This window comes from Apium graveolens, chromosome 9, assembly GCF_009905375.1.
Source record: "Apium graveolens cultivar Ventura chromosome 9, ASM990537v1, whole genome shotgun sequence".
NCBI classification, from domain to species: domain Eukaryota; kingdom Viridiplantae; phylum Streptophyta; class Magnoliopsida; order Apiales; family Apiaceae; genus Apium; species Apium graveolens.
Genome location: NC_133655.1, coordinates 169,202,431 through 169,229,792, shown reverse-complemented (window position 1 = coordinate 169,229,792; position 27,362 = coordinate 169,202,431). Strand labels below are relative to the sequence as shown.

The 27,362-nt window shown below is 32.7% G+C and overlaps 4 protein-coding genes across 5 annotated transcripts; 3 read left to right on the top strand and 1 right to left on the bottom strand.

Annotated features, from left to right (window-relative positions):
• The first annotated feature begins 188 nt into the window (after positions 1–188).
• Positions 189–5,712, top strand: LOC141685724 (uncharacterized). Its single transcript, XM_074490812.1, has 2 exons — positions 189–411; positions 2,291–5,712. The coding sequence occupies exons 1-2, from the start codon at positions 189–191 to the stop codon at positions 5,710–5,712; spliced, it is 3,645 nt and encodes a 1,214-aa protein (XP_074346913.1).
• Positions 5,713–7,628: 1,916 nt separating this feature from the next.
• LOC141684692 (UPF0481 protein At3g47200-like) lies at positions 7,629–9,469 on the top strand. The gene is made up of 2 exons (XM_074489773.1): positions 7,629–8,420; positions 8,667–9,469. Exons 1-2 carry the CDS (start codon positions 7,770–7,772, stop codon positions 9,411–9,413), a joined length of 1,398 nt encoding a protein of 465 aa, XP_074345874.1. The 5' UTR covers positions 7,629–7,769; the 3' UTR covers positions 9,414–9,469.
• A 1,495-nt stretch (positions 9,470–10,964) lies between these two features.
• On the top strand, positions 10,965–15,425 carry LOC141686851 (dehydrogenase FPY6-like). 2 transcript variants are annotated; one of them, XM_074491943.1, is made up of 13 exons: positions 10,965–11,249; positions 11,396–11,536; positions 11,941–11,989; positions 12,195–12,212; positions 12,472–12,587; positions 12,661–12,774; positions 13,191–13,241; positions 13,632–13,720; positions 13,807–13,867; positions 13,955–14,032; positions 14,208–14,318; positions 14,426–14,500; positions 14,844–15,425. In XM_074491943.1, exons 1-13 carry the CDS (start codon positions 11,124–11,126, stop codon positions 14,967–14,969), a joined length of 1,155 nt encoding a protein of 384 aa, XP_074348044.1. In that variant the 5' UTR covers positions 10,965–11,123; the 3' UTR covers positions 14,970–15,425. The 2 variants fall into 2 exon arrangements, with proteins under 2 accessions (XP_074348044.1, XP_074348045.1); XM_074491944.1 differs by lacking the exon at positions 14,426–14,500 and having other exon boundaries at positions 10,969–11,249.
• A 6,212-nt stretch (positions 15,426–21,637) lies between these two features.
• LOC141684411 (uncharacterized) lies at positions 21,638–26,283 on the bottom strand. The gene is made up of 3 exons (XM_074489386.1): positions 26,065–26,283; positions 25,830–25,978; positions 21,638–21,975 (listed from the first exon to the last, which is right to left on the bottom strand). The coding sequence occupies exons 1-3, from the start codon at positions 26,159–26,161 to the stop codon at positions 21,895–21,897; spliced, it is 327 nt and encodes a 108-aa protein (XP_074345487.1). The 5' UTR covers positions 26,162–26,283; the 3' UTR covers positions 21,638–21,894.
• Between the last annotated feature and the right edge of the window lie 1,079 nt (positions 26,284–27,362).

The window sequence follows — 27,362 nt, the reverse complement described above, 5'->3', positions numbered from 1 at the left end:
TTCATCCAGGTTCCACCAAGATGTATGGAGATTTGAAGAAGCACTTCTGGTGGAGTGGAATGTAGGGAGATATAGCAGAATTTGTGGGAAAATGTCTTACATGTCAACAAGTGAAGATAGACCATCAGAGGCCTAGTGGATTGTTGCAGCAGCTAGATATTCCAGTTTGGAAGTGGGAAAACATTACTATGGATTTTGTGACTCATTTGCCGAGGACTTTCAAAAAGAACGATGTCATATGGGTGATGGTTGATAGACTCACTAAGTCCGCTCACTTCTTGCCTATTAGAGAGACTACTCCTGTTCACGAGTTGGCAGAGATTTTTCAACGAGATATTGTTAGACTTCATGGTGTGCCTGTGTCGATAGTTTCTGATAGGGATACGAGATTTACATTGCGGTTTTGGAAAGGTTTCCAACAAGCTTGAGGTACAAGGCTTAATTTTAGTATAGCTTTTCATCCGCAGACCGATGGACAGTCAGAAAGGATGATCCAGACGTTTGAGGATATGTTGAGGGCATGTGCTTTGGAGTGGACAGGTGACTGGGATAAGTATTTGTATCTTGTTGAGTTTGCGTATAATAACAGTTGGCACGCGAGTATTGGTATGCCACCATTTGAAGCTTTGTATGGTAGGAGATGTAGGGCACCATCTTGTTGGGATGAGGTTGGTGAGAGAGTAATTGAAGGGCCAGAGTTGGTTAGAATCACTAATGAGAAGGTAGAGAAAGTTAAAGAAAGTTTGAAGGAAGCTCGATCTCGTCAAAAGAGTTACGCGGATCAACATAGGAAGTTTGGGGGATTTGATCCAGGTGATCATGTGTTCTTAAAGGTGTCGCCTTGTAAGGGTGTGAAGCATTTTGGTATGAAGGGAAAGCTTAGTCCGAGATATGTTGGCTCTTTTGATGTTATGGAGAAAGTTGGGGAAGTATCTTATAGAGTTGAGTTGCCGCCACAACTATCTAATGTGCATAATGTGTTTCATGTATCTATTTTGAGGGGCTATAAATATCATCCGTTACACATAGTTCAGTATCCATTACATAAGATTAGAGAGGATCTTTCTTGTGAGGAAGAAGCTGAGGCTATCTTAGCTCGAGAGGAGCGAGTTTTGAGGAAGAACACCATTCCGTTTGTGAAAGTTTTGTGGAAGAATCATTCGGAGAGAGAGGCTACTTGGGAATTAGAAGAGTCTATTCGTGAGAAATATCCACATTTATTCGATTCAGGTACGTATTTAGTTCGTTTGATTCCGGGGACGGAATCCTTTTTAAGGGGGTATATATGTAATATCCATGATTTTTAATAATAATAATAATTGAATTCCATTATATTACTTCAACTAAAATAATAATTATATTATTAATTAGGAAAAAAAAAGTAGGAATTCAGGAATTCTAAAAGAAGTAGGTAGCCTATGCCTATATATATACCCGCATTAGGTTAATCCTAACCACAATTGTGAAGCAGAGAATAGCTGAAACCGCTACGGGGCAATAGACTAGGAGACGAGGGGGAGTGTGTTAATAGCCGTAAATAAAAAGGTACTTGTCCTCTGCGTTTACTACTTTAGTTAATTGATTTCATATTCATCTTAGTTAAATTATATGCAACACAGTACTATTATTAGCATATTATGATTAAGGAGGGCATCATCAATTTGTCGGGTCTGGGTGTCATTGCATGAGTCAAGGATTGATTATTAATATTATATTTGCACCACATATGTTTCAACATAAGGACTCTAGTACACGTTGATCTATAACATTAATTTATCTTTTGGTGTATGAATTTTAATTATAAAAGTTTGTTTGTTAAGAACCTATATGTTCTGTTTTTGAAAGTACACAGGTGTACTCATATATATTTGATTATATATATTATTAGTTGGCATGTAGAGCTTGAAATAAAATTTAGGAATATACTAATTAGAATATTTCCCCTATGTTATTATTAACTCATGCTAGGTGATAATTATGTTCTGAAGTTGTTAATTAAAACATACAATTTTCTTATTATTCGTAATTAATTAAATGGTAATGTGACTTTAGTGTATGTATATGAAAATTATTTGTTCGACTTAAATTAAGTGTAAGGGCTAGGTAATTTTAAAGTCAATGTTATAATTTAATAATATAAATATAGTTTGTACTTTGCTATCTTGGTCACAAACATAATCTATTTACATGTTATACGAGGTTAAGTTAGAAAATCAGGGGGTTCAAAGTTTGGTTGGTCATGTTTGAATATATTTGTATATAATTAAGGCACTACTTTACAATCTTGAAGGCACTACTAGCGATCACAGTCCCATATTGCTTATTCCACAGGTGACCCCAATTGCACATATTCAGTATCGCTTCAAATTTGAGAACGCATGGATGACAGAGCCTTTATGTGAAGTTATTGTCCGGGAAGGTTGGCAAAGTATTGATGAAACAGATATTTTGCAAAAAATCAAATCCTATAGTCAAAGCTTATCTCTTTGGGGGAAGGAAATTACAGGGAACTTTAGTGGAAGAATCAGGGAGTGCAAGGCTATTTTGAAGCAGTATAGAGGGGGCCGGGATGATAACTCTAAGGAAAAGTTCAAAGCAGCCAAAACAGAGTTAACAAAAATCTTTAGCCAAAGGGAGATTTTTTGGCGCCAGAGATCGAAACAAATGTGGTTGCAGGCAGGAGATCAAAACAGCAAGTATTTCCACTCTTTTGCGTCGAACAGGAGGAGAAATAATCAAATCGACAAACTTAAGAACGAGGATGGTCAATGGCTGGAATGGGAGAGTGGTCTTGCAGAGCTAATATCAAACCATTTCTCTACATTGTTCACAGCCACAGAGGTTGATTGGCAGGAGGTGGTGAACTTCATCCCCAGCACAATTACGAGTACTCAGAACTATTCTCTTTTACATGCGATAACAGTAGAGGAGGTCAAGTGTGCGCTCTTCCAAATGAACCCAGACAAGGCACCAGGCCCTGATGGAATGACTCCTGGTTTTTATCAGAAATATTGGCATATCGTTGGGGATGACGTGGTAAAACTAGTTCAGAATTTTTTTAGCAGTGGCAGGCTTATGGAGGAGCTGAATAATACTAATATTGTCCTAATCCCAAAGAAAAAATGTCCGATAGTGGTTGGTTACCTAAGGCCTATTTCACTATGTAATGTTTTAGTGAAAATAGTGACGAAGGTGATTGCAAACCGTCTTAAAGGGGTGCTGGACAAGGTAATTTCAGAGAATCAGAGTGCTTTCCTGTCGGGTCGCCTAATATCTGATAACGTGATGATTGCTTATGAAGTGATGCACATGCTAAAGAGGAAACGTCGGGGGAGAGATTCTTATATGGCGTTAAAGCTGGACATGAGCAAGGCTTACGATCGAATTGAATGGAGCTACCTCAATGTCGTTCTTTCTAAGATGGGTTTCGACAGTTGGTGGGTTCACTTAATTATGCAGTGTGTCAAAACAGTCTCTTACAGCATAGTTCATTCTCGTAGAGAAATTGGACCTATTTCGCCAAGTCGTGGGCTACGTCAAGGTGATCCCCTATCTCCATACTTGTTTATTCTATGTGCAGAAGGGCTATCAGCAATGCTCCACCAGTATGAAAGGCGGAAGTTAATTCAGGGTGTGAAAGTTTGTAAGCAGGCTCCAAGTATTACTCACATGTTATTCGCAGACGACTCGTATTTATATTGCAAGGCTGGTGAGTCTGAGGCCCATACTATGATGGAGATTCTCAGAAAGTTTGAGTTGGCTTCAGGCCAGAAAGTTAATAAATTAAAATCCTCAGTCTTCTTTAGCACAAATACGGGGCTGGAAAAGAAAAATCAGATATGTGACATCATTCAAATGGGGGAAGCAGATGAGAACTGCTCTTATTTGGGTTTGCCAAACATGATGAAACGTAGCAAATCGGCAACTCTGGGTTTCTTGAAAGATCAAGTGAGAAGAAAAGCTTCAATCTGGGATGGGAAAATTATTTCTAAGGGAGGCAAAGAAGTCCTAGTAAAATCAGTAATCCAAGCCTTGCCAACCTATGCAATGAGTGTTTTTTTACTCCCGTCAGATATTACAAAGGATTTTGAAAGAAGCATCTCAAGGTTTTGGTGGAACTCGAAGAATAATGATAGCAGGAGTATTCACTGGATGAGCTATCAACGTTTAAGCCGTCACAAAGCGTGTGGAGGGATGGGATTTAGAGATTTTAGAGACTTCAACATTGCTATGCTTGGTAAGCAGGGATGGCGGTTTATTACTAATCCCAATAGTCTGGTGAGCAGAATTTATAAGGCACGGTACTTCGCGGAGTGTAACTTTCTGGAAGCAAGAATTGGAAATAATCCGAGCTTTATTTGGCGTAGTATATGGGAAGCTAAACATGTGATCTCTGCTGGAATGAGATGGAAAATAGGCTCTGGAAATTCAGTGAACATAGTGGGGCAACCGTGGTTGTTAGATGATGGAAACCCCTTCATCACGTCAAATGTGCAGGGCCTGGAGAATTACAAAGTTAGCGCGCTAATGGCAATGGACTCCAGAGGATGGGATGAGGAGATATTAAGAGATATGTTTAATGTTAGAGACCAACAATGTATTAAGCAGATTCAGTTAGTCGCATCTAATAACGAAGATGTTGTTTACTGGGGAAAAGAGGTCTCAGGGCATTATACTGTCCGCAGTGCTTACAGGCTTCTCCAGGAGCAAAAAGACATGTGGAACTCTGTAAACCTGACTTCTACTTGGAGGAAGACTTGGAGGATTAAATCCCCACCAGAAATGCTAAATTTCATGTGGAGATCTCTCTCAAACTGTTTACCCACGATGATGATGCTACGACAGAAGAATGTAGATGTAAACTCATTGTGCCAGGTCTGTAGATTGGGGGATGAAACAGTGGACCATATTCTGTGTCACTGCGAATTTGCACGTCAGTGTTGGAGTCGAGTTTTACCTCGGATGCAGTATGACGGATGCACCAGGTTTTTCCAGTGGTGGGAAAAGGTTTTCGAGGACTGCAACAATGAGAAAAGAGCAGAAGTCGTTTCTGTATGTTGGTCCCTTTGGAAAGCGAGGAACGATCTCATTTGGAACAGAAAATACACTCGGGTGAATGTTGTATTAGCAAACGCCAAGCAGGGTCTTCTGCAATGGATTTTGGCCCAGAAGAAGGTAGTTCAGCCTCATTTTTCTCACTCAGTTGAGGGGGATGGCTCAGAGCTCTGGGTAGCGCCACAGATGGACCATATGAAGATTTCGGTGGATGCAGCAATCTTCCCTGAACATAATGCTTATGGGGTTGGCTTCGTAGTGAGGAATGACAGAGGTGAGCTCGTTCAAGCAAGAACGAAGTGCAGTACAGGTCTCGACTCTCCTTATATGGCGGAAGCTATAGCAATCAAGGAAGCACTCAGTTGGATACAGGACAGAGGTTGGAGTAAGATTGTTGTCGAATCAGATTGCCTTACAGCTGTTCAGGCAGTTAGAAGCAAGGTTCCTATGAGATCTCCTTTTGGGGATGTTATCCAAAGCTGTCGTAACATGCTGGCTTCTTTTAACACAGTGTCGCTGTTTTTCATTAAACGATCTGCTAATATGGCAGCGCACGAGTTAGCGCGTCTGTCTTTTTCTTTCCCAGATCGAGTATTCGATAGGATGTCTGTTCCTATTGAGGTCAAAAATGTTTTGAGAAGGGATTATTCGGTTTAATAAAATCCTTATTGTTCGTCAAAAAAAAAGTATATATGTGCATGGTGAGGGTAGAGTAAATAAATAAAAAATGATAACATTCAATCGGTAAGATACATAAATAATGTATATTAATTAATGTTTCATAATTAGGTCGCGGGTCGGGAGTGTAGCGGATTATTTACGAATTTCGCTAGTATTAGAGTTGTTATATTCGAGGTACGGATTATGTCCCCTTTTTATTCAGCACTCCTCTTCTTAGAAATTTAATATCTCTGCTTTGTTGAATTTCATATTTTATTCGCTCTGTTAAAATTGTTTGGATATTTTGACTTCCGAAAATTATTGTAAAATTTGATTTGAAAAAAAAATTATAAATATCTGTTTATGCGATTTTCAAAATTATTTATGACACCCTCTACTTTGGAAATCTGAATTATTTGTCTCAGGTGATTTTTAAATTCTATGAGAAATATTATTTTTCATTTGAACCCTTAGTGTGATTTAGGGTATACCGAGTTAACCAGCTGTAGGGGTACTACAGCCATGTCATTGCGGCACCAGTGACATGACACTTCCGTGACAGTGTGATTGGTCACGGCGTATCCTTCTGTTAGCTCTTGGGAGGAGCTTTTGCGCATTTGATATTTATTCAGGATACGTGGGTGCACCCAGAGTTTGATTTGTGATTTGATTTATGGTGACGTTTTATATGTCGTACACGTTATCCATTATGTTGCACGCATTAGGTACCCTATGATGTGTGTATTTGTATCTGTTATGATCTCGGTATGAAATATCCTAACCCCTCGTTGCTTCAGCCTTACTTATTTTTAAAATTGTTGTTTTATTATAAATTGCTGATTATTTATTTCTGATCTCTTATTTTATAAATTGTATTCCAAATCCGTACTAAGCGTTTGGCTCATGCCGTATTCTTTTTCTGGCAGGTGCTTAGGGGGATCTGGGACTGTGTGATGGAGAGCTACCCTTTATTTCGTTTTTAGGATTTCAGACTTCTATCATTATTTAGACTTAATTTCTTATTAGAGATTTCAGCATTTATATTATTGGTTTAGACATTTTGGAGATTTAATATCATTTTAGACTGTTAAATTATTGTTAGAAATATATTAGTGCTCTGTTTGCAGGTTTTTGGATTTTAAGTAATATCTCCCTTTTCTTTTAAGAAGGGGGTGTTACAGTGAGGCATTTAGGTAATGGCTTACCTATAAAGATCTAAGAGGTCCAAAGATCTAAGAGGTCCAGTGGTGTTGTTAGAATACATTTTAACTTTTGAAATCAAAAATTGTTTTTTGATGTTAAAATAGAACTTGTGCTCCATGTATAATTTTTTTAAAAATAGCATCAAACATATCCAAGTAAAGTTATATTTCAACTACCTAATCTTTAAAAGTACAATTATATTTGTCACGGTTACTCTAATTACTTGTTTCCCACAATTTTCCCGCTTGCATGCTTATGTGGCAATTATAACAATACGTATACTTCATTCCATATTGAGCGCCACACATAGACATTTTGCTATTTTGCATCCATGTTTAGCATTTCATTGGAATGAGTTTATTCAAGACTATTATATAGTAATAGATATAGCATCTGTTTTATCACCGTCATTGAACTTGCTCCAACAAAGCATGGGAAAATTTCATTTGAAGAATGTCATGCAATATAAAAACCAAGACATTCTTCTATTATGGTGAAACTAATAGAAGTTTTTATAAAAACCAATATCCTCAACATGTAATTAGAGAAGTTTTTTAAAGATATGGTGAAACTAACTAAGTTTGGAGGTCAGATCTGTACCTTTGAAGCCAGAGGAATATGTACCATGCCCAAGTCACAAGTCACAGTCTACCAGGTAGTTCTTTACTTGGTTTGCAAAGCTTGTATTATACCAAGTTCAAGTTGTTTGACACAAGAAAACTTTAAATAATTATTAGCAGATTTCGATTTGGGGGCAGGAATTCGAAGATGTAACCCACTCTTTTGATTCTATTAACGTAGATACAAATTTATTTAAGAAGACGATTGGTGATCAACCTAAAGATAGATCAATGGAAAAGTTAGTGCACGATGATTGGGTGGTAAAAGTAAATGATGAAATTGATCAAATGAAACATAGTTCGATGCAAGAGATCGAGCAGCAGTGGAAGAAACGGTCCATATATCGACTACCATTCTCCATCACAGAGCTAAACAGGCGTGCATACAAGCCTCAGGTGGTCTCCTTCGGGCCTTTTCATCATGGTCAACCACATTTACAGCCAATGGAGTCGCACAAGCACCGCGCTTTCCTCATATTTCTGAAAAGATCAAATAAGCCTGTGGAACACTTCATCGAGTCTTTAGCCCCTTTGGTGCAGGATTTACAGAAATCTTATGATTTCCTTGACATACAAGAAGACAGTGACTCATTTTTGAAGTTAATGATTCTTGATGGCTGTTTTATGCTTGAAATTCTGCGCATGTCAGCCAGTACTGATGGTTTTTATCAACATCACACCTGGAATGCCACCAGCTCTGCTAATTTGTACGATGACGATGATAGCTTTATTGCCGATTATGCTCCTAATGATCCGATTTTCAGCAATCACGGAAAGCTATATATCATGCCATACATCAAGCGCGACATGCTTATGCTAGAAAATCAGTTGCCCATGCTGCTGCTTCAAAACCTGCTGGCTATTCAAAATGACAGACCTATGGTAAAATAAATTATTTATTTGTAATAATAGTTGGTCATTATGAATGTCACAAATTTTCTAAGGTCCATAAAATTTGTTGCAAATTTGAAATCAAACTTCTCAGCCAATTAATATGATATGATATGTTGCAAATACAATACTTTATTGCAAGTGTGATAGACTCTTCTGAATTTTATTGAGCTTAGAATATGAATTGTGATTATTCTAACTGGTGAATCCATATTTGACTCTGTAATAATTTGGCAGCATGAGGAGTTTCTGAACTACCATATGGTCAAGTTTTACTCTCCAGACATACCAGTCCCCAACCTTGGGGGGTGCCTGCATTTACTGGATGTGTACAGGAAGAGCCTACTTTTTGATCACTACCCTCATAAATTTCGTCGTCCCAGGCCTTATAACTTTAACGAAGAGATTATACGTTCTGCAATGGAGCTTCACGAAGCAGGAATCAGATTTAAAACAAGTAAAACAACTAGCCTCAAAGACATCTCATTCCACAGTGGGGTTCTAAGACTCCCACGCATCGTGGTGGATGACACAACAGAAGCAATGTTTCTCAACCTCATTGCTTTCGAAAGATTCCATGTTGGCGCAGGAAACGAGGTGACAGCATATGTTTTCTTTATGGACAACATTATTGACAATGCAAAGGATGTTAATCTTTTGCACTTGCAAGGTATTATTCAAAATGCCATTGGAAGTGATAAAGCTGTGGCCAAACTATTCAACTCACTTTCTAAGGATATAACCCTTGATCCAGATAGTAGTTTAGACATCGTGCACAAGAGTGTTCACCATTACTGCAGGAAACCTTGGAACGAATGGCGCGCAAATCTTATACATACTTACTTTAGGAGTCCATGGGCTATACTGTCTGTTTTTGCAGCGTTCTTACTATTCGCTCTCACAATAATTCAGACTATTTACACTGTCGTGCCATACTATGATCAAGATCCTCCGCCCCCTCCTCCCCCACCACCACATTTCTGATAGTGTTGATTAAATTTCTTCCTCTCATTTTACAAGATTCTTAAGTTTTTGATTTATTGTGTGTTCGGTTCCAGCATCATGATTTTGATTGCCGATGACATCTTTATTGGGACTTGATTATGTGATTTATGAATTTTTTAACATCTGAGAAATGTAATCCAACAAGGACAAAGTAGCACAAAATTTAGTAAACTGCGATCTAAAATATCACAAGTCAAGTTAATCCAACAGGGGCAAAATGACCTAGGTGTAAGGTGAAAGCAAATCAATTTTTTGGAATTGTGATATGGTCAGTTCTACTCAAAAGTTTAAATTTGGTTAAAATTCGATTTATTTTTAACATCAGCAGAAAAGGTGTTATCATGGTTGTGAGGTCTTGTGGATCACCTGAGGGTGAACAAAGATATCTAATATTAAACTTAAACCAAGCTAACTCACCTCTTGCAATTGGACGGACAAACAGAGGTAATGAATTACATATTTGAACAGTACCTGAAGAGTTCTTCCTTTTAAAGGCCTCGCTCTTGGTTGTCTTTCTTAGCTTGTGCAGAGTATGTTGTTAAGAGTATGTTGGCTGCATGACAATTGTTAAGTAACGAGTCGTTCTAAAATCTAAAGGTGTTAGAGGAAGGCACTCAAGGTGTTAGAAGAAGACTCTTCTCAGGATCTTATATTAATATTCCAACAACAATATTATAAGCATTCTATGATCTACTGTGGTTTTCTATTCCTTCCTAAAATCACAGTAATTTTGTGGGTAATAGGATTGATCAGACATTTGGTACTAAAGATGAGATTTTTCACAAACTTAGTTTGAGCTTGCTGGTTGCTGCTACTAATCCCAAGAAGCAGTTGGGAAATATACCGTGTTGTTGGTGACTACGAGTTTCTCTTACCATACACAATACACACTATTATCGCCTAACCACCCGAGCCAACTGTGGCCTTGGAACTTTTGACTTCCCAGATTTTCTATATATCAATTCCCCAAGTAATTGCATTTCTAGTATCTGATTTGTCAGTCAATTCAAATGCTCCGTGAATTTAAAATGCAGTACCTTTTATTACAGGTTCCAAGCCTCTTTTTCAAGTTAAACTGTTTTCACTTTAAATTTGGAGTTGTGAATACATATATCAACTTGGAGTTGCATAATAACTAACTCATGTTGCAGCATGAGAAGTTTGAGAACAAACAGATGGACAAGTTTTACTCTCCAGAGTGCGGAACCTTGGAGAATGCCTTTATTGACCCCGTGATCTGTATCAAATTGAGTAAAATATTCCTTATTAATCCTATAATGAGTTTTAAAAATTAATTATAAAAATTTCTTGATTTGAAATCTCTCAACTGTATGGTCAAAATACTTACGTAAATAACAAAAAAACAATATGAATACATGAAATAATATTGTAATATTAACTATAATATTACAATATTATTAACTGTAAGGAAATAAATAAATAGTGTATTTATGTATGAGGCACTAAGTTGTAGGTGAAAAATGGAATCTGTTTTTCTTTTTTATTGTTTGATTTGATCAATTAACAGAGTATAAATGAGTTTCTCTTGTTCATAAACTATTTTCTTGTTTCACATGGTTTCCAAACAATCAAAACATATTTTGTAACATAAATCCAACATGCATTTCTAGATTCATCCATCACACATTTCAAGAAATTTAATCTTTCTGCATATACAAATTTTCACACATGGGTGATGAGCCACCTAAAATTGCCATAATTGGCGCTGGAATTTTTGTTAGATCACAATACATTCCCAGATTATCTGAGATCTCTGATCTTGTTGTTGTTAAAGCCATCTGGAGCCGGTCCGAGGTAATCTTCGATTCTTGCATTTTTTCTTATGTTCATATAATTTGATTTTTTATGAAATGGATCAGAATTGTTGTTGCATTCATAATGTAGATCATCAGTGATATTGCATGTTTGTAAGTGTTAATGTATTTGCATGGCACGTCCAGGAATCTGCCAAAGAGGCAGTTAAATTGGCAGATAAATATTTTCCGGATGTTGAATCGAAGTGGGGTGATGCAGGACTTGATGATATTATTAAGGATTCTTCCATTATTGGTGTTGCAGTTGTTCTTGCTGGACAAACTCAGGTACTGTCTATCTACCATGTATATATCTTCATTTTACCTTTTCATTTCTTTTTTAACTTTGATTATATTTCAGCAACCACACTACTTTGTTTCATAATTAAGCCTTAATTTCATAATTGATACATAATTAGAAAAATTAAAATAAAGATATTATATATAAAAATAGCAATTTAAACGGTTATAATTAGAAAGTTGGAAAGATATTTTTCGTATTTGGTTGGATAAGCTTTGTTATTTTTGGTACGTTCTTGCAGGTAGCTTTGTTGTATGTTTATCTAGTACTTTATAATTTAGATTGTTATCTCTTAGAAAAGTAATTAAAATTGTTTATAAACTTTTCATGTGTGTTGTGTTGTCTTGATGTTCTGTTGAGTATCATTGATATTTTTAACTAAATCGCACAGGTGGAGATGTCATTGAAGCTGCTCAAGGCAGGGAAACATGTTCTTCAAGGTAACTTGCATTATCTGAATCTTAAACATTTGCTAAGAATTTCAAACATCTGGACATTAAGCAATTTTGCAATGTCTTGGATGTAACTACACACTGCAAATAGTAATAGATTGTTGTTCACCATATACAATCTTGCACATTGAGCTAAAGTTACTCTGTGTGTGCATGCACTACTCATTGCTTGGTGGAAACTGTGGGTCAACAGAGAAGCCAGCTGCAGTTTGTAAGTGATCTACCTACAGTACGATTACTTTTTACTAACTTTGTAGATTTCAATTTATAATTGTTACTTTTTTCTTATTTAACACTGGGATCCTCTGGTGAGATGGTGCTGCAATATACGTTTTCGGGAGCAACTGTATAATATACATATACGATCACTATATGTGATCTATAAACAAACCATGTTAAATAGGACTTCAGGATGCATTGTTTTTAATGAAGTTATAATATGTTAAAATCAACATTGTCTAATTGCGCAGCTGTGAAAGAAGCAGAAAGTGCACTTGCATGCTATAATTCTATAAACACTGAAGTTGCTGGCCAGCCAATATGGGCTGTTGCAGAAAATTATCGGTTTGAACCTGCTTTTGTCGAGGTATATGTTCCTGTAACATTTTTCATATGTTTATTGTCCTAGATTGTCGAGCTAATACTTTATCATGGTACAGAGCAAAAAGTTAATGGCTGAAATTGGAGACATGATGAGCATCCAAGTTATTATCGAAGGCTCAATGAACAGTTCAAATCCTTACTTCTCAAGCATCTGGAGACGCAACTTTAATGTATGTTTACAGCTGCTTCCTTTATGTTGTTATATTCGCAAGGAGCAAAAAGTGTGCACTCTCCTGCTCTCGTCAATATTTATAAAATTCCATTTGCACAAAAGGATGCACTAAAGAGTGACAGAGTGGTAGTTCTATTTGTAGCATAAATACAACTTCCAAAAATTATGTATGTGACGTGTAAATGCTAATTAATTGACCTGTTAAAAAATGTTTCATAGATCTCTTCTCCTTCTTCTCTTGAAGTGCTACGATAATCTTCCTGAACTAGACACACTAAAACAAAGTTGGCTTGGCGGTCTTATTTTGAAATTTAAATATCTATCTTTGAAGTTAAAATTAATTATAACAGTTCCCAGTGTATGTAACCTTCTATTATGCTGACATTTTGCTATCATTTCTATGTGTTTTGGCAGGGGGGTTTTGTCTTAGATATGGGTGTTCATTTTATTGCAGGCTTGAGAATGGTGAGCTTTCATCCTATTTCTTTGAGAAACTAAATAAGGTTTAGTTGCCTTCTTCGGGTGTTCTATAAGTTTATTAATCTCTTGGCCTTCTTGAATTACAAAAGTCTAGTCATCTGGACACAATCTGATCAAAATTGTGGTCATAAATAATATATTCAACAATTTTTCCTAGAGCATATTAAGATACACATGAAAAGTTTATATAAATTGAATAAACTTATAGACGAGAGCTTTCATGAAAAATAGTCAACTGTATCTCAGTTTCTAATGTAGAGGTAAATACACAGGCTCGCTACTTTTCTTGCAGAGGTGTATTACTTTCTGTCAACTTAATTTTTTTCTGCCATTACTTTAGTTCTTTATGATTCTCCCATCTGATTATTTGAACAGCTTGTAGGATGTGAGATAACCTCGGTGTCAGCTACAACATCTCATGTAGATATGAGTCTCCCTCCACCAGATAGCATATCCTCTTTGTTGTGAGTTTGAATTCTTGTGATAAATTTCAGATTTATCTATAACTACTTGACTAATTCAAGCCCATTTCTTTCTTCCATCCGTGTAGTCAATTGGAGAACGGATGTTCCGGAGTTTTTGTTATGGTTGTATCTTCAAGATCACCCAAGGCATGTGCAATGGTTAAATTTATTAGTTAATTACCTAGACCACAACTTCATTGAAATTACCCCTACTCAAACTCTATTGCTCCATAGGTTCTGTGGAGGATTGTTGGCTTAAATGGAACTCTGCAAGTTGAGCGCGGAAATAAAGATGGAAAACATGGATATCTGGTGAATTTATGTTGGAGTACTCATATTTTGTCCGCATAATAGTAGAACCTGATGAAGCTAGGAAAACATTTATCTACATATAAACATACTCCTCTTATTACCAGAATAATTTACATTATTATCATCATAGTTGGTGATGAGTAACAAAATATTAATAATTATGATGCTACAACAGGTGTCCGTTTATACTACTGATGGTCAAAGCAAGGTCTCATTCTACCCTTTCGGTGGAGTGACCGGAGAGTTGAAGACATTTATTCATGACATGTCTCAGGCCACCCTTAAGGTAGTATAAACAGAAGCATCTAAAGTGCCTAGGTGTTCTTTCTCAACTTGAACCTGGCTTATAAGTACAGTAATTGATTTTAGCGTTATTGTTCTGCAAACAACCAGTTCAGCCAGGTTGACAGGCAGTGGCATGATGTCTTCCGAAAGCCGATCTTCAGCATCTCTAGAATGGCCCAGAAGGCATTGCCACCTTATCTCGCCCATCTTTCTATGTTTTATGAGCATATATAGAAATTTCACAAACAATTGTCATGTTTAATTTGTCATAAATGTTGGGTTTAAGTAGATCTAGATTTAACTTTGTCTTCTAGATTTTACATATGCATGACACAACAATTTATCAGAGTCCATGTTAATGTCCATATCCTGTCTGAAATCACCTGGTATAAAATCCTTTTGTGCAAAGTTTTTGAAATCCCTGGGCTCAGTAAGATGTCATTTCTGAAGAATGAAAACGAATTCGACTCCAAAGCTTTTAATAATATTCTGATACTTATTTATTCTTATTTCTGTTCTTCTGCAGAAAGAAAGTTACGAAGCTGAACCACGTAGCTCATTCATCGAAGGTGCAAGGGATATTGCTATTCTCGAGGCAATGCTAGAGTCAGGAATTAAGCAAGGAGCTGCAATTGAAGTGAAACGAATTTAGATTTCGAATGGGAATATGTCTAGAATTTAAATGCGGTCCGTAAATGATACAACTAACAGAGGTGATGAGGATGCTTTTCGTGTTTGTTTTGGTGGATAGGTGCATTGTTTCTACTGGTCATCACGGGTACTTAGCTAAAATAAAGGACTGCTCTGGCAACTAAACTATAGCATGTGTTTCATATATTATTTGCTATCACTTGCAAATTACATTATTGGAGTCCATGACTATAATTTCCCCAAAAGATCTAATAATCAGTTTGTTTATCAATGACGAAATCATGGTAAACATTCCTAAATTATTCTACTAGTGAAGCAATGTAGTTACAGATTTACTGTTAAAATTTATTGTTTTTTTTTTTTTACTTTTGAAATAAGGAGGAACCAAGAACAGTTGGGTGAAAGGCCATGATTACTGTAACGCTAGTTTGGAAAAGTTATTTACAAGTCAAAATCTTATTTACACCTTTTCAAGTGATAAATTATGTTTCTCAGAGACAAAATAGGATGCATGTCATGTCCTTATTGTTAAGCTCTAGACAAGAATCTACAATGACTACAAGGAGGAACCAAAATAATTTTTAGGTTCTTCAACAGCTACAGTTTCTCAATGCTTCCGGAAGTCCTCATGGTATTTCGTGATTAGGAGCACAATGCCAAAAGCATAGAATATCAGTGCCGGTTTACCCAAAAATAATCCTCAGCTTTTTATCAAATTACTTATCATAATATATGGTGAGTTATATATATATACAAGCCTTTAACTAGTCTGATGCACGGACTGATTATAATATTTGTAATTTTATTATTTTGTTATTTCGTAAAACTAAATTATAAAAATAATGATTATATACTATTAAAATTTATAAAATTAAAATATTTGCGTATTATTTTTTATATATTTTATATTATTGAAGGATTCAAAATTTCAATAGTTAAAATTTTAAAAAGTCTTTTCTTCTCCTGGATTATAATTCTATATAATTCATAGATTTTGTAGTTATATGAGATACATGATTTATTTATTTTGATTAAATAATATTTGTTTAAACATTTTTTGGAAGGTGTTAACATATTTTTTAGGAAGGTGATAACCAACCGACAAAACCATGTTTCGCTTATAATAGTATAGTATAGATTATTAAAGGATTCAAAATTTCAATAGTTAAAATTTTAAAAAGTCTTTTATTTTTCTGCAATCTATAAGGCGGGTGTATGATCTATACCAAAGTGGGAGTCTTAAATATAACTGTATATGGATGATTTGCTATTGTTTTTTAATTTTTCCTTTATTTAATAAATATTTTATTGTATTATAATTTGAATTAATAAAATTAATTTTGGAAGTGTTTGATTTCCTACCAAAAAAGAAGTTAAGTGCTCTTAGATATCAAGCTGGATTATAATTCATAGAGTTTATAGTTATATGAGATACATGATTCATTTATTTTGATTAAATAATATTTGTTTAAACTTTTTTTGGAAGGTGTTAACATATTTTTTAAGAAGGTGGTAACCAACCGACCAAACGAAACCATGTTTCGCTTATAATAGTATAGTATAGATAAGTGTATATGGATGATTAGCTATTGTTTTTTAATTTTTCCTTAATTTAATAAATATTTTATTTTATTATAATTTGAATTAATAAAATTAATTTTGGAAATGTTTGATTTCCTACTAAGAAAGAAGTTGAGTGCTCTTAAATATTAAGCTGGATTATAATTCATAGAATTTGTAGTTATATGAGATACATGATTTATTTATTTTGATTAAATAATATTTGTTTAAACATTTTTTGGAAATTGTTAACATATTTTTTAGGAAGGTGGTAACCTACCAATCAAACGAAACCATGTTTCGCTTATAATAGTAGAGTATGATTAAATAATATTTGTTTAAACTTTTTTTGTAAGGTGTTAACATATTTTTTAGAAAGGTGGTAACCAACCCACCAAACTAAACCATATTTCGCTTATAATAGTATAGTTTAGATAAGTGTATATGGATGGTTTGCTATTGTTTTTAAATTTTTCCTTAATTTAATAAATATTTTATTATATTATAATTTGAATTAATAAAATTAGTTTTGGAAGTGTTTGATTTCCTATTAAGAAAGAAGTTGAGTGCTCTTAGATATCAAGCTGGATTATAATTCTATATAATTGATAGAGTTTGTAGTTATATGAGATACATGATTTATTTATTTTGATTAAATAATATTTGTTTAAACATTTTTTGGAAGGTGTTGACATATTTTTTAGGAAGGTGATAACCAACCGACCAAACGAAACCATATTTCGCTAATAACAGTATAGTATGGTTAAATAATATTTGTTTAAACTTTTTTTGTAAGGTGTTAACATATTTTTTAGAAAGGTGGTAACCAACCAATCAAACGAAACCATGTTTCACTTATAATAGTAGAGTATGATTAAATAATATTTGTTTAAACTTTTTTTGTAAGGTGTTAACATATTTTTTAGAAAGGTGGTAACCAACCCACCAAACGAAACCATGTTTCGCTTATAATATTATAGTTTAGATAAGTGTATATGGATGATTTGCTATTGTTTTTAAATTTTTCCTTAATTTAATAAATATTTCATTATATTATAAGTTGAATTAATAAATTAATTTTGGAAGTGTTTGATTTTCTATTAACAAAGAAGTTGAGTGCTTTTAGATATCAAGCTGGATTATAATTCTATATAATTCATAGAGTTTGTAGTTATATGAGATACATGATTTATTTATTTTGATTAAATAATATTTGTTTAAACATTTTTTGGAAGGTGTTGACATATTTTTTAGAAAGGTGATAACCAACCGACCAAACGAAACCATATTTCGCTTATAATAGTATAGTATGATTAAATAATATTTGTTTAAACTTTTTTTGGAAGGTGTTAACATATTTTTTGAAGGTGGTAACCAATCGATCAAACGAAACTATGTTTCGCTTATAATAGTATAGTATAGATAAGTGTATATGGATGATTTGCTATTGTTTTTTAATTTTTCCTTGATTTAATAAATATTTTATTATATTATAATTTGAATTAATAAAGTTAATTTTGGAAGTGTTTGACTTACTACTAAAAAAGAAGTTGAGTACTTGAGATATCAAACTGGATTATAATTCATGTAGTTTGTAGTTATATGATATACATGATTTATTTATTTTGATTAAATAATATTTGTTTAAACATTTTTTGAAAGGTGTTAACATATTTTTTAGGAAGGTGGTAACCAATCGACCAAACGAAACCATGTTTATAGTATAGATTATTATAGGATTCAAAATTTCAATAGTTAAAATTTTAAAAAATCTTTTCTTTTTCTGCAATCTATATGGCGGGTGTAGGGCCTATACGAAAGTGGAAGTCTTGAATATAAGTGTATATGGATGATTTGCTATTGTTTTTTAATTTTTCCTTGATTTAATAAATATTTTATTATATTATAATTTGAATTAATAAAATTAATTTTGGAAGTGTTTGATTTCCTATCAAGAAAGAAGTTGAGTGCTCTTAGATATCAAGCTGGATTATAATTCATAGAGTTTGTAGTTATATGAGATACATGATTACTTTATTTTGATTAAATAATATTTGTTTTAAATTTTTTTGGAAGGTGTTAACATATTTTTTAAGAAGGTGGTATCAATCGACCAAACGAAACCATGTTTCGCTTATAATAGTATTGTATAGATAAGTGTATATGGATGATTTGCTATTATTTTTTAATTTTTCCTTGATTTAATAAATATTTTATTATATTATAATTTGAATTAATAAAATTAATTTTGGAAGTGTTTGATATCCTACCAAGAAAGAAGTTGAGTACTCTTAGATATCAAGCTGGATTATAATTCATAGAGTTTATAGTTATATGAGATACATGATTTATTTATTTTGATTAAATAATATTTGTTTAAACTTTTTTTGTAAGGTGTTAACATATTTTTTAAGAAGGTGGTAACCAACCAACCAAACGAAACCATATTTCGCTTATAATAGTATTGTATAGATAAGTGTATATGGATGATTTGCTATTTTTTTTAATTTTTCCTTGATTTAATAAATATTTTATTCTATTATAATTTGAATTATTAAAATTAATTTTGGAAGTGTTTGATTTTCTACTAAGAAAAAAGTTGAGTGCTCTTAGATATCAAGCTGGATTATAATTCATAGAATTTGTAGTTATATGAGATACATGATTTATTTATTTTGATTAAATAATATTTGTTTAAACATTTTTTGGAAGGTGTTAACATATTTTTTAAGAAGTTGTTAACCAAACAATCAAACGAAACCATGTTTCGCTTATAATAGTAGAGTATGATTAAATAATATTTTTTTAAACTTTTTTTGGAAGGTGTTAACATATTTTTCAGAAATGTGGTAACCAACCGACCAGTCGAAACCATGTTTCGCTTATAATAGTATAGTTTATATAAGTGTCCATGGATGATTTGCTATTGTTTTTTAATTTTTCCTTGATTTAATAAATATTTTATTCTATTATAATTTGAATTAATAAATTCATTTTGGAAGTGTTTGATTTTCTACTAAGAAAGAAGTTGAGTGCTCTTAGATATCAAGCTGGATTATGATTTATAAAATTTGTAGTTACATGAGATACATGATTTATTTATTTTAATTAAATAATATTTGTTTAAACATTTTTTGGAAGGTGTTAACATATTTTTGAGGAAGGTGTTAACCAACCAACCAAACGAAACCATATTTCGCTTATAATAGTAGAGTATGATTAAATAATATTTGTTTAAACTTTTTTGGATGGTGTTAACATATTTTTTAGAAAGGTGGTAACCAACCGACCAGACGAAACCATGTTTCGCTTATAATAGTATAGTTTATATAAGTGTCTATGGATGATTTGCTATTGTTTTTTAATTTTTCCTTAATTTAATAAATATTTTATTATATTATAATTTGAATTAATAAAATTAATTTTGGAAGTGTTTGATTTCCTATTAAGAAAGAAGTTGAGTGCTCTTAGATATCAAGCTAGATTATAATTCATAGAGTTTGTAGTTATATGAGATACATGATTTATTTATTTTGATTAAATAATATTTGTTTAAACATTTTTTGGAAGGTGTTAACATATTTTTTAGGAAGGTGGTAACTAACCGACCAAACGAAACCATATTTCACTTATAATAGTATAGTATAGATTATTAAAGGATTCAAAATTTCAATAGTTAAAATTTTAAAAAGTCTTTTCTTTTTCTGCAATCTATATAGCGGGTGTAGGGCCTATACGAAAGTGGGAGTTTTGAATATAAGTGTATATGGATGATTTGCTATTGTTTTTTAATTTTTCCTTAATTTAATAAATATTTTATTATATTATAATTTGAATTAATAAAATTAATTTTGGAAGTGTTTGATTTCCTACCAAGAAAGAAGTTTAGTGCTTTTAGATATCAAGCTGAATTATAATTCATTGAGTTTGTAGTTATATAAGATACATGATTTATTTATTTTGATTAAATAATATTTGTTTAAACTTCTTTTGGAAGGTGTTAACATATTTTTTAAGAAGGTGGTAACCAATCGACCAAACGAAACCATGTTTCGCTTATAATAGTATTGTATAGATAAGTGTATATGGATGATTTGCTATTGTTTTTTAATTTTTCCTTGATTTAATAAATATTTTATTCTATTATAATTTAAATTAATAAAATTAATTTTGGAAGTGTTTGATTTCCTACTAAAAAAGAAGTTGAGTGCTCTTAGATATCAAGCTGAATTATAATTCATAGAATTTGTAGTTATATGAGATAGATGATTTATTAATTTTGATTAAATAATATTTGTTTAAACAGGAAGGTGTTAACATAACTTTTAGGAAGGTGTTAGCCAACCAACCAAACGAAACCATGTTTCGCTTATAATTGTACAATATGATTAAATAATTTTTGTTTAAACTTTTTTTGGAATGCGTTAACATATTTTTTAGAAAGATGGTAACCAACCAACCAAACAAAACCATGTTTCGCTTATAATAATATAGTTTAGATAAGTGTATATGGATGATTTGCTATATGTTTTTTTTAATTTTTTCTTGATTTAATAAATATTTTATTATATTATAATTTCAATTAATAAAATTAAATTTGGAAGTGTTTGATTTCCTACTAAGAAAGAAGTTGAGTGCTCTTAGATATGAAGCTCGATTATAATTCATAGAGTTTGTAATTATATGAGATACATGATTTATTTATTTTGATTAAATAATATTTGTTTAAACATTTTTTTGAAGGTGTTAACATATTTTTTAGGAAGGTGGTACTTATAATAATATAGTATAGATATACACATGCGCATGTCTCATATTATTAGGAAAGTTGCTAGATGCGCACTTGAAATATAGTAATTTTTGGAGAAAAAATTGTGAAAATTTTGGGATCTTCATTTTCTTTCAATCTCGATTATATGCACGAATACTTATTTCTACGCTGCCTATTACACGATTATTTATTTATTTTTCTGACAAAATCGGGGTAACATAAACAACTTTCTTTTAGCCGGCAAAATCAGGGTATCACCAAAAACAACTGCATCCTATTCTCCCAGATTCTACCGGGATAAGATCTGTTTAATTCTCAAACAGGATATCATATACTAGTACATATAATTGGATTTCAATTCATCATTGTCACCCAGTGACCCAGATATTCAGAATTCTCAGTGTCAAACCAATCAACAAAACAAGATAAATTATAATACTAAACATCACTGTTGGCCCATAATTTCTTTAAAAGAAACCACACTAAAATTAACAATGAACACATTTTCCAACTGCTAGTAGAAATTGCTAACATATTGCCCAACTACATTCAATCATCAGGCATCAGATATTTTATTGCACAACGCAAAAAGTGTTCAAGCTTTTTTCACTGGCTCAGCTCGAGGCCTCCAAAGTCCCAGCCTGTATTTGTGTGCATATTTCAAAATCAGCTTCCTCTGTAACCAGCAAAGCACTATGTTAATCAACAGAAAGAAGAGCAAATTAATTAAGAGAAATAACATTTGACGAAATCAAATACAAGATGCAACAAGAATCACAGAACTAATACATGAGAACTGATACTAGATGCAACAACAATCACAGAACTATTTACACGAGCCAATTATATTCAGTAGTATGATTGGTTGCAGCGGCGGACGGCCACAAGACTGAGCGTTTTCAGGATACAGATGATATGTTCTAGCTATAACAAACATTTGACTGCTGAGGGGGTTCTACGGTGTTGATGTGTTTAAAAGGTCATCCTGTTTAACTCTTATTTCCTTCTCTTGTTTTTGGGAGCAGTCTATCTATAACATTATACACTTTGGATGTATCACTCTCATAGAAAATGGAGTCATAAGTTTGTTCAACTACCCATATCAGGTCTTCAATCTCAACAGTATTCTTTTTGCTTTTTAGCAACACCTATTGATGGGGAAACATAGTGAAGAATTTATGTATGGATAAAAAGAAAGTTAATATATATTTAGTGTAGAGATAGATAGTTTATTTAACGATGTGTATTATCTGCGGGGCTAGTAATTTATAAAATATAGTAATTTATAATAAACCCAAGTGTTTACGGGGCTTAGTATTTTAATACCCATATTTAAGTATTGTGATACCCAAATTTAAGTATTTAGGTATTTCAATTGGGGTTGCAATCCATAATTTTTACCACTTGTGGTTGGGAATCCTTTGGGGTAGTAGGGTAATCCACCCAAATTTATCAAAATTCTTGTTTGATTACATATATTCCATCATTCTAAAATCTGTCATGCATCACTTATTAATAAAATATCCTTCCGCCACTCGCTGGTTGGCCGGAATAGAATTGAAGGGACTGATGATAAAGATATAAGGAGATAAGAATGGAGGAGATCGTGAGTAGGATTAAGACCAGATTTATTAAGGCTGCAAAATAAATCATCAGAATGAACAAGCCCATGCGCAAAGGAAAGCAATGAGTATACTAAACTTTAGCTGAAATTTGTGTTGATCAATGAGTGAAGTACTAAAATTTAAGCTCAAATGTCAACTATAGAGCATAAATGATTAATTCCATCCTCCGATTCCTTTGCTGCAAACTGATATTATAACCAGTTACATCATATATATCTATGATGAGCATTCTATTGTGAACATTTACAATTACTAAGAAATGTCAATAATTTATACAAGATAGGGCATCTTCGCCAATTGTTATAAAATATTAAACATGCTAAGCAGAAACAAAGCTGATACATGGTTAATTATATATATTTTGCATCATATTGTACCTCATTTATCCATGTTTCATGATATTTTAGCCCGGTTTAATTGTTTTAAGTAGTTATTTATAACTTGGAAGAAAGATAATTATTGATTTTCTATGCTATGCAAGATTTTTTTATTGATTTTCTAAATTAGTGGAGAAAAGTGAGTAAAGTGGTGGGACCGATTGATATTTAATGTATAAAGTGAGTACAGTAGAGGAAAAAAGTATTGGATGATAATTTTTAATTAATAAAACTTTACTACTTTTTGAAACTTTTGGAATGTAAAGAATTAAGAGGAACATCCAGAAAAATAAAGTGTAAAGAAATAGATGGGACGAAGGGAGTGTAAGTTATTAATAATTTAATATAAGCTCAAGCGTTAATATATTGGACATTCATTAAACCAATTAAAGAACCCTAGTTGTAAAATTGTTTTTCCCAATCATTGAATCTCAGTTTCAATCACTTACTCTCTCTGTCCCATCCATTTTTTTACACTTTTCTTTTTTGAAAGTCACTCTCAATTCTTTACATTTCAAATATTTCCAAAGGTAATAAAGTTTTATAATATAAAAATTAATAGAATCCACTACTTTCCTCCAAATACTCACTTCATACATTAAATATTGATTGGTCCCATCACTTCACTCATTTTTCTTAGTTTTATCCACTAATTGACATTTTTTCTTAACTTCCGCGCCCAACCCAACTGTACAGAATTGGGTGGAACAAAGGGAGTACTAGTTTAATTAAGTTAGTATAAGACCATGGACTTGATTTAAATTTATTTAGTTAATGTATGATTATATTTCCAAAAGTTGGATTATGATATAAAAGCAAGAATAAGATAAAACTTTGGTAAATTAATTGCAGAGAATTCACTATCCAAAGTGTTTTCCAAAAGTAGAAGGGAGAAAATTATGGATAACAACCCATGAATAGACCTAGTTCAATATTTAAAAATATTACAATAATCAAGTCTTGTTAACATGTGGAAGTTAAATCATTATATATAGAGAATAGAATACTTGATCATACAACCTAATAGACAATTGGGGTTATATAAAATAATCTATATTTTATAAACTACCAACCTCTTTCTCTATACACTAAATATTTATAAATTAATAAATTATACATATATATAAGCTCTTCACTTCCGCTCTCCAAGAAGTCCTTTAGTCCTTTACTATAATACGATTCCCCCCATACTGTATTACACTCGTTTAGCGACCCGACTCATTACGGTTCAGCTAACAAAAACATGACAAAAAGAGCAAGAACAACAGAATAAAGTAGAGGTTAGAAACATGGCAAAAAGAGCAAGAACAACAGAATAAAGTAGAGTTTAGAATTTATGAATAGTCTGAATAATTATAAGGCTACATTCTTAAAGATATAGACCTACATTATTCTACTTCAATCAAGGCCTAGAGTTCTCTTAGCTCCAAGAGTAAACAAAAGAGTCTTATATCTTTTCTTGCCATCTAAATTACACAGACTTGTGTAAAATAGATTGATTAGACCCAGATATGCTGCATCATGAAAAGTTGAAAACAATACGAAGAGGAAATCATGCCCACCGCAATACCCTACTAAATATATGTAACTGATTTCAAACAAAAGGGTACTGGTTCAGTAGGCGTAAGAAGTGACTGTCACAATAGAGATGGAGAGATATGGAGATAATTAAATGCCCCTCTTATAGGTCTAGTATATTTATTTCACTAGCCCTTCAACCACAATTGCTTTGTTGTAATTCGGAATAGCGAATACAAATGGCTTATAGAACTAGCAAATCATGTAACAGTTTTATTGCAATTTGAAAGCAAACTTTTTTGCCCTTTGTATACGTAGGCATCCTATAGTATTCGACCTTTCGAAAAATATTTAACATACTTAAAATGTTTTAAGATAAGAATTTACATTGTCCTTAATAGAACATACCCACTTGAGGTTCCTCCAGCAACCGAACCCAACTCACAAATACATACACTGAACCTCCAGCTACCCCTTATATCCTTTTATAATTGAAGATAGCATTTTAAATTAGAAAGCAGCATGTAATTAACATTACAAGCAGAAATTCTCATGTAACGTGGGTTAGTTGGTGATAATCACCCATTCCCATAGAAAGAGAGGCATATATCAAGGGGCGTGCAAAGCACTTCAGAGTCTACAATAGGCAATGTTCCAGACTAATGTTATACTACTTTTACTAATAAGTGCTATTAACTCCAATTTTGACACCTCACACCACTCTAGTCCACGCTTGTATCAAGTGGTGCAAATTGCTACAATCCTAGCGACTTTACACTGATCCCACACTGGTCACAGTCATGTAATCCAACTGAACCAGAAATTCCTCCAAGTCAATATAAATATATCAATTTTTGCTAAACTTTTAAACCCTAATAGCTCCTAAACCCTCCTACCCTCCAAAGAACTAAAGAACTCTGACCCAAATTAAACAAAAACCTGGAAAAAATAACGAAAACACATACACGAGACAATAGGCATGTAGGATAAAAGGGGGTAAAAATAGTTACATGTTTGCAGGGGATCTCAAGCTTCTTGAGCTTAAGAGTGCGAGTAACAAGAAGTTTTTGAAAGTCACCAATCTCATTTTCAAGCTTCTGAACATGGGTTTCTACCCCATTTCCAACACCCTTGAGAAATTCAGGTATTCCAACTTTAACTGCAAAAAAACAACATCCTTATTATGTTAACATACAACATATACCTGATGATATACATATGCATATTATGAAGATTTGAAATTACCAATGTAAGGGGAAGATTTGGAAGAAAATGATGCAAACCCGGATGGCAAATTAGAGGCAGCAATGACAATTTTGGTGTTTAATTGCCTCCACGCCATTCTTACAATTTCTTACTATTTTTTGTTTCCAGCGGCCGTTTTGGGGATTTATTCAACAGGTAGTATTGTAAATTTGTAAAGCGGCCGCGCTGCTTTGGCTAACTTTTTTATGATACGTGCACAGCCTTGAATGTTGAATATGAAAATAGGCTTGAATTAAATATATACATAAGGGTATTGTGGTCTTAATTTCAACAAACGGTGTGCACTTAGAAATTTAGGGTGTGCATTTATTAGCTCTTTTTTATTAATAAAAACAATGACCAAAATAGAGATATTTAATCAATAATAGATAAAATAACGAATAATTTTTAAATAAATTTTTAATATCAGCATAATAAAAAAATTATATATATTTAATCCCAATTAATTAATAACTACCGTAAAAGCCCGTGCCTCACGGGCCTATATATATTGAAATATTATCTCGAACGAATTTGCATCTTTACACAAATAGTTTTTGAATACGATAAATGATTATTTTAACTTTTCACTCGATTTTTTTTCTATTCATACATTCTCTTAGAGCGGTATTAGATAACTTAAGTGGTGAGAGTTTATTTTTAATCGTAGAGTTCGATTTTAACTTATCCCGAGAATTTTATGATTAGATATTTATTGTAAGCTATATGATCCTAATTAATAGAAAAGTTCAAAACTATATCACTATAACAAAAATATTTGAAGTTTGTTAGTACGGATATACATCGGTTCACTTCAGGGTCGGGGAGTACCATCCCCGCCCCTGATCCTGAACATACCATGAATCCTAAACGGGGATTCTTTTCATTACCGATCCCCGCCGGAATGGAGATTCCCACGAGGATGCGGGAAATAATTAAAAATAATAATTTTATATTTTTAGTATATTTTTTAAATAAAAAATAATATACTAATTCGTAATATATAAAAATATCGATAATATCTCACATTTGAAATATCAAATCATATTAAAATTGATTTATAATGTAAATGATTAACAAATTAAAAATATATATTATAATATAATATAAAAAATTTGATCAATAAAATTATAAATTACATATATATATAATCGGATTTGACTAAGAGAATTTATAAATGTGAAGTGAGTGAAATAAATTTAAATTAAATATGAGGTAACTGAAACAAATATGAGGTGGTGGCATTTTTAAAATTTTATAATAACATTACAAAAACTAAATAAAAAGAAGGCACGTAA

Bases quoted from the DNA above. Each gene is read 5' to 3' on its own strand.
- LOC141686851 (XM_074491943.1), top strand. From the start codon at position 11,124: ATGGGTGATGAGCCACCTAAAATTGCCATAATTGGCGCTGGAATTTTT. The intron at 13,721-13,806 runs GTGAGTTTGAAT...CCATCCGTGTAG, and splicing joins GATAGCATATCCTCTTTGTT to TCAATTGGAGAACGGATGTT. The intron at 14,501-14,843 runs GCATTGCCACCT...GTTCTTCTGCAG, and splicing joins TCTCTAGAATGGCCCAGAAG to AAAGAAAGTTACGAAGCTGA.
- LOC141684411 (XM_074489386.1), bottom strand. From the start codon at position 26,161: ATGGCGTGGAGGCAATTAAACACCAAAATTGTCATTGCTGCCTCTAAT. The intron at 25,979-26,064 runs GTAATTTCAAAT...GTTTTTTTGCAG, and splicing joins CAAATCTTCCCCTTACATTG to TTAAAGTTGGAATACCTGAA. The intron at 21,976-25,829 runs GTAACTATTTTT...TGCTGGTTACAG, and splicing joins TTGAGATCCCCTGCAAACAT to AGGAAGCTGATTTTGAAATA.
- LOC141685724 (XM_074490812.1), top strand. From the start codon at position 189: ATGGATTTTGTGACTCATTTGCCGAGGACTTTCAAAAAGAACGATGTC. The intron at 412-2,290 runs GTTTCCAACAAG...ACAATCTTGAAG, and splicing joins TACATTGCGGTTTTGGAAAG to GCACTACTAGCGATCACAGT.
- LOC141684692 (XM_074489773.1), top strand. From the start codon at position 7,770: ATGGAAAAGTTAGTGCACGATGATTGGGTGGTAAAAGTAAATGATGAA. The intron at 8,421-8,666 runs GTAAAATAAATT...ATAATTTGGCAG, and splicing joins TTCAAAATGACAGACCTATG to CATGAGGAGTTTCTGAACTA.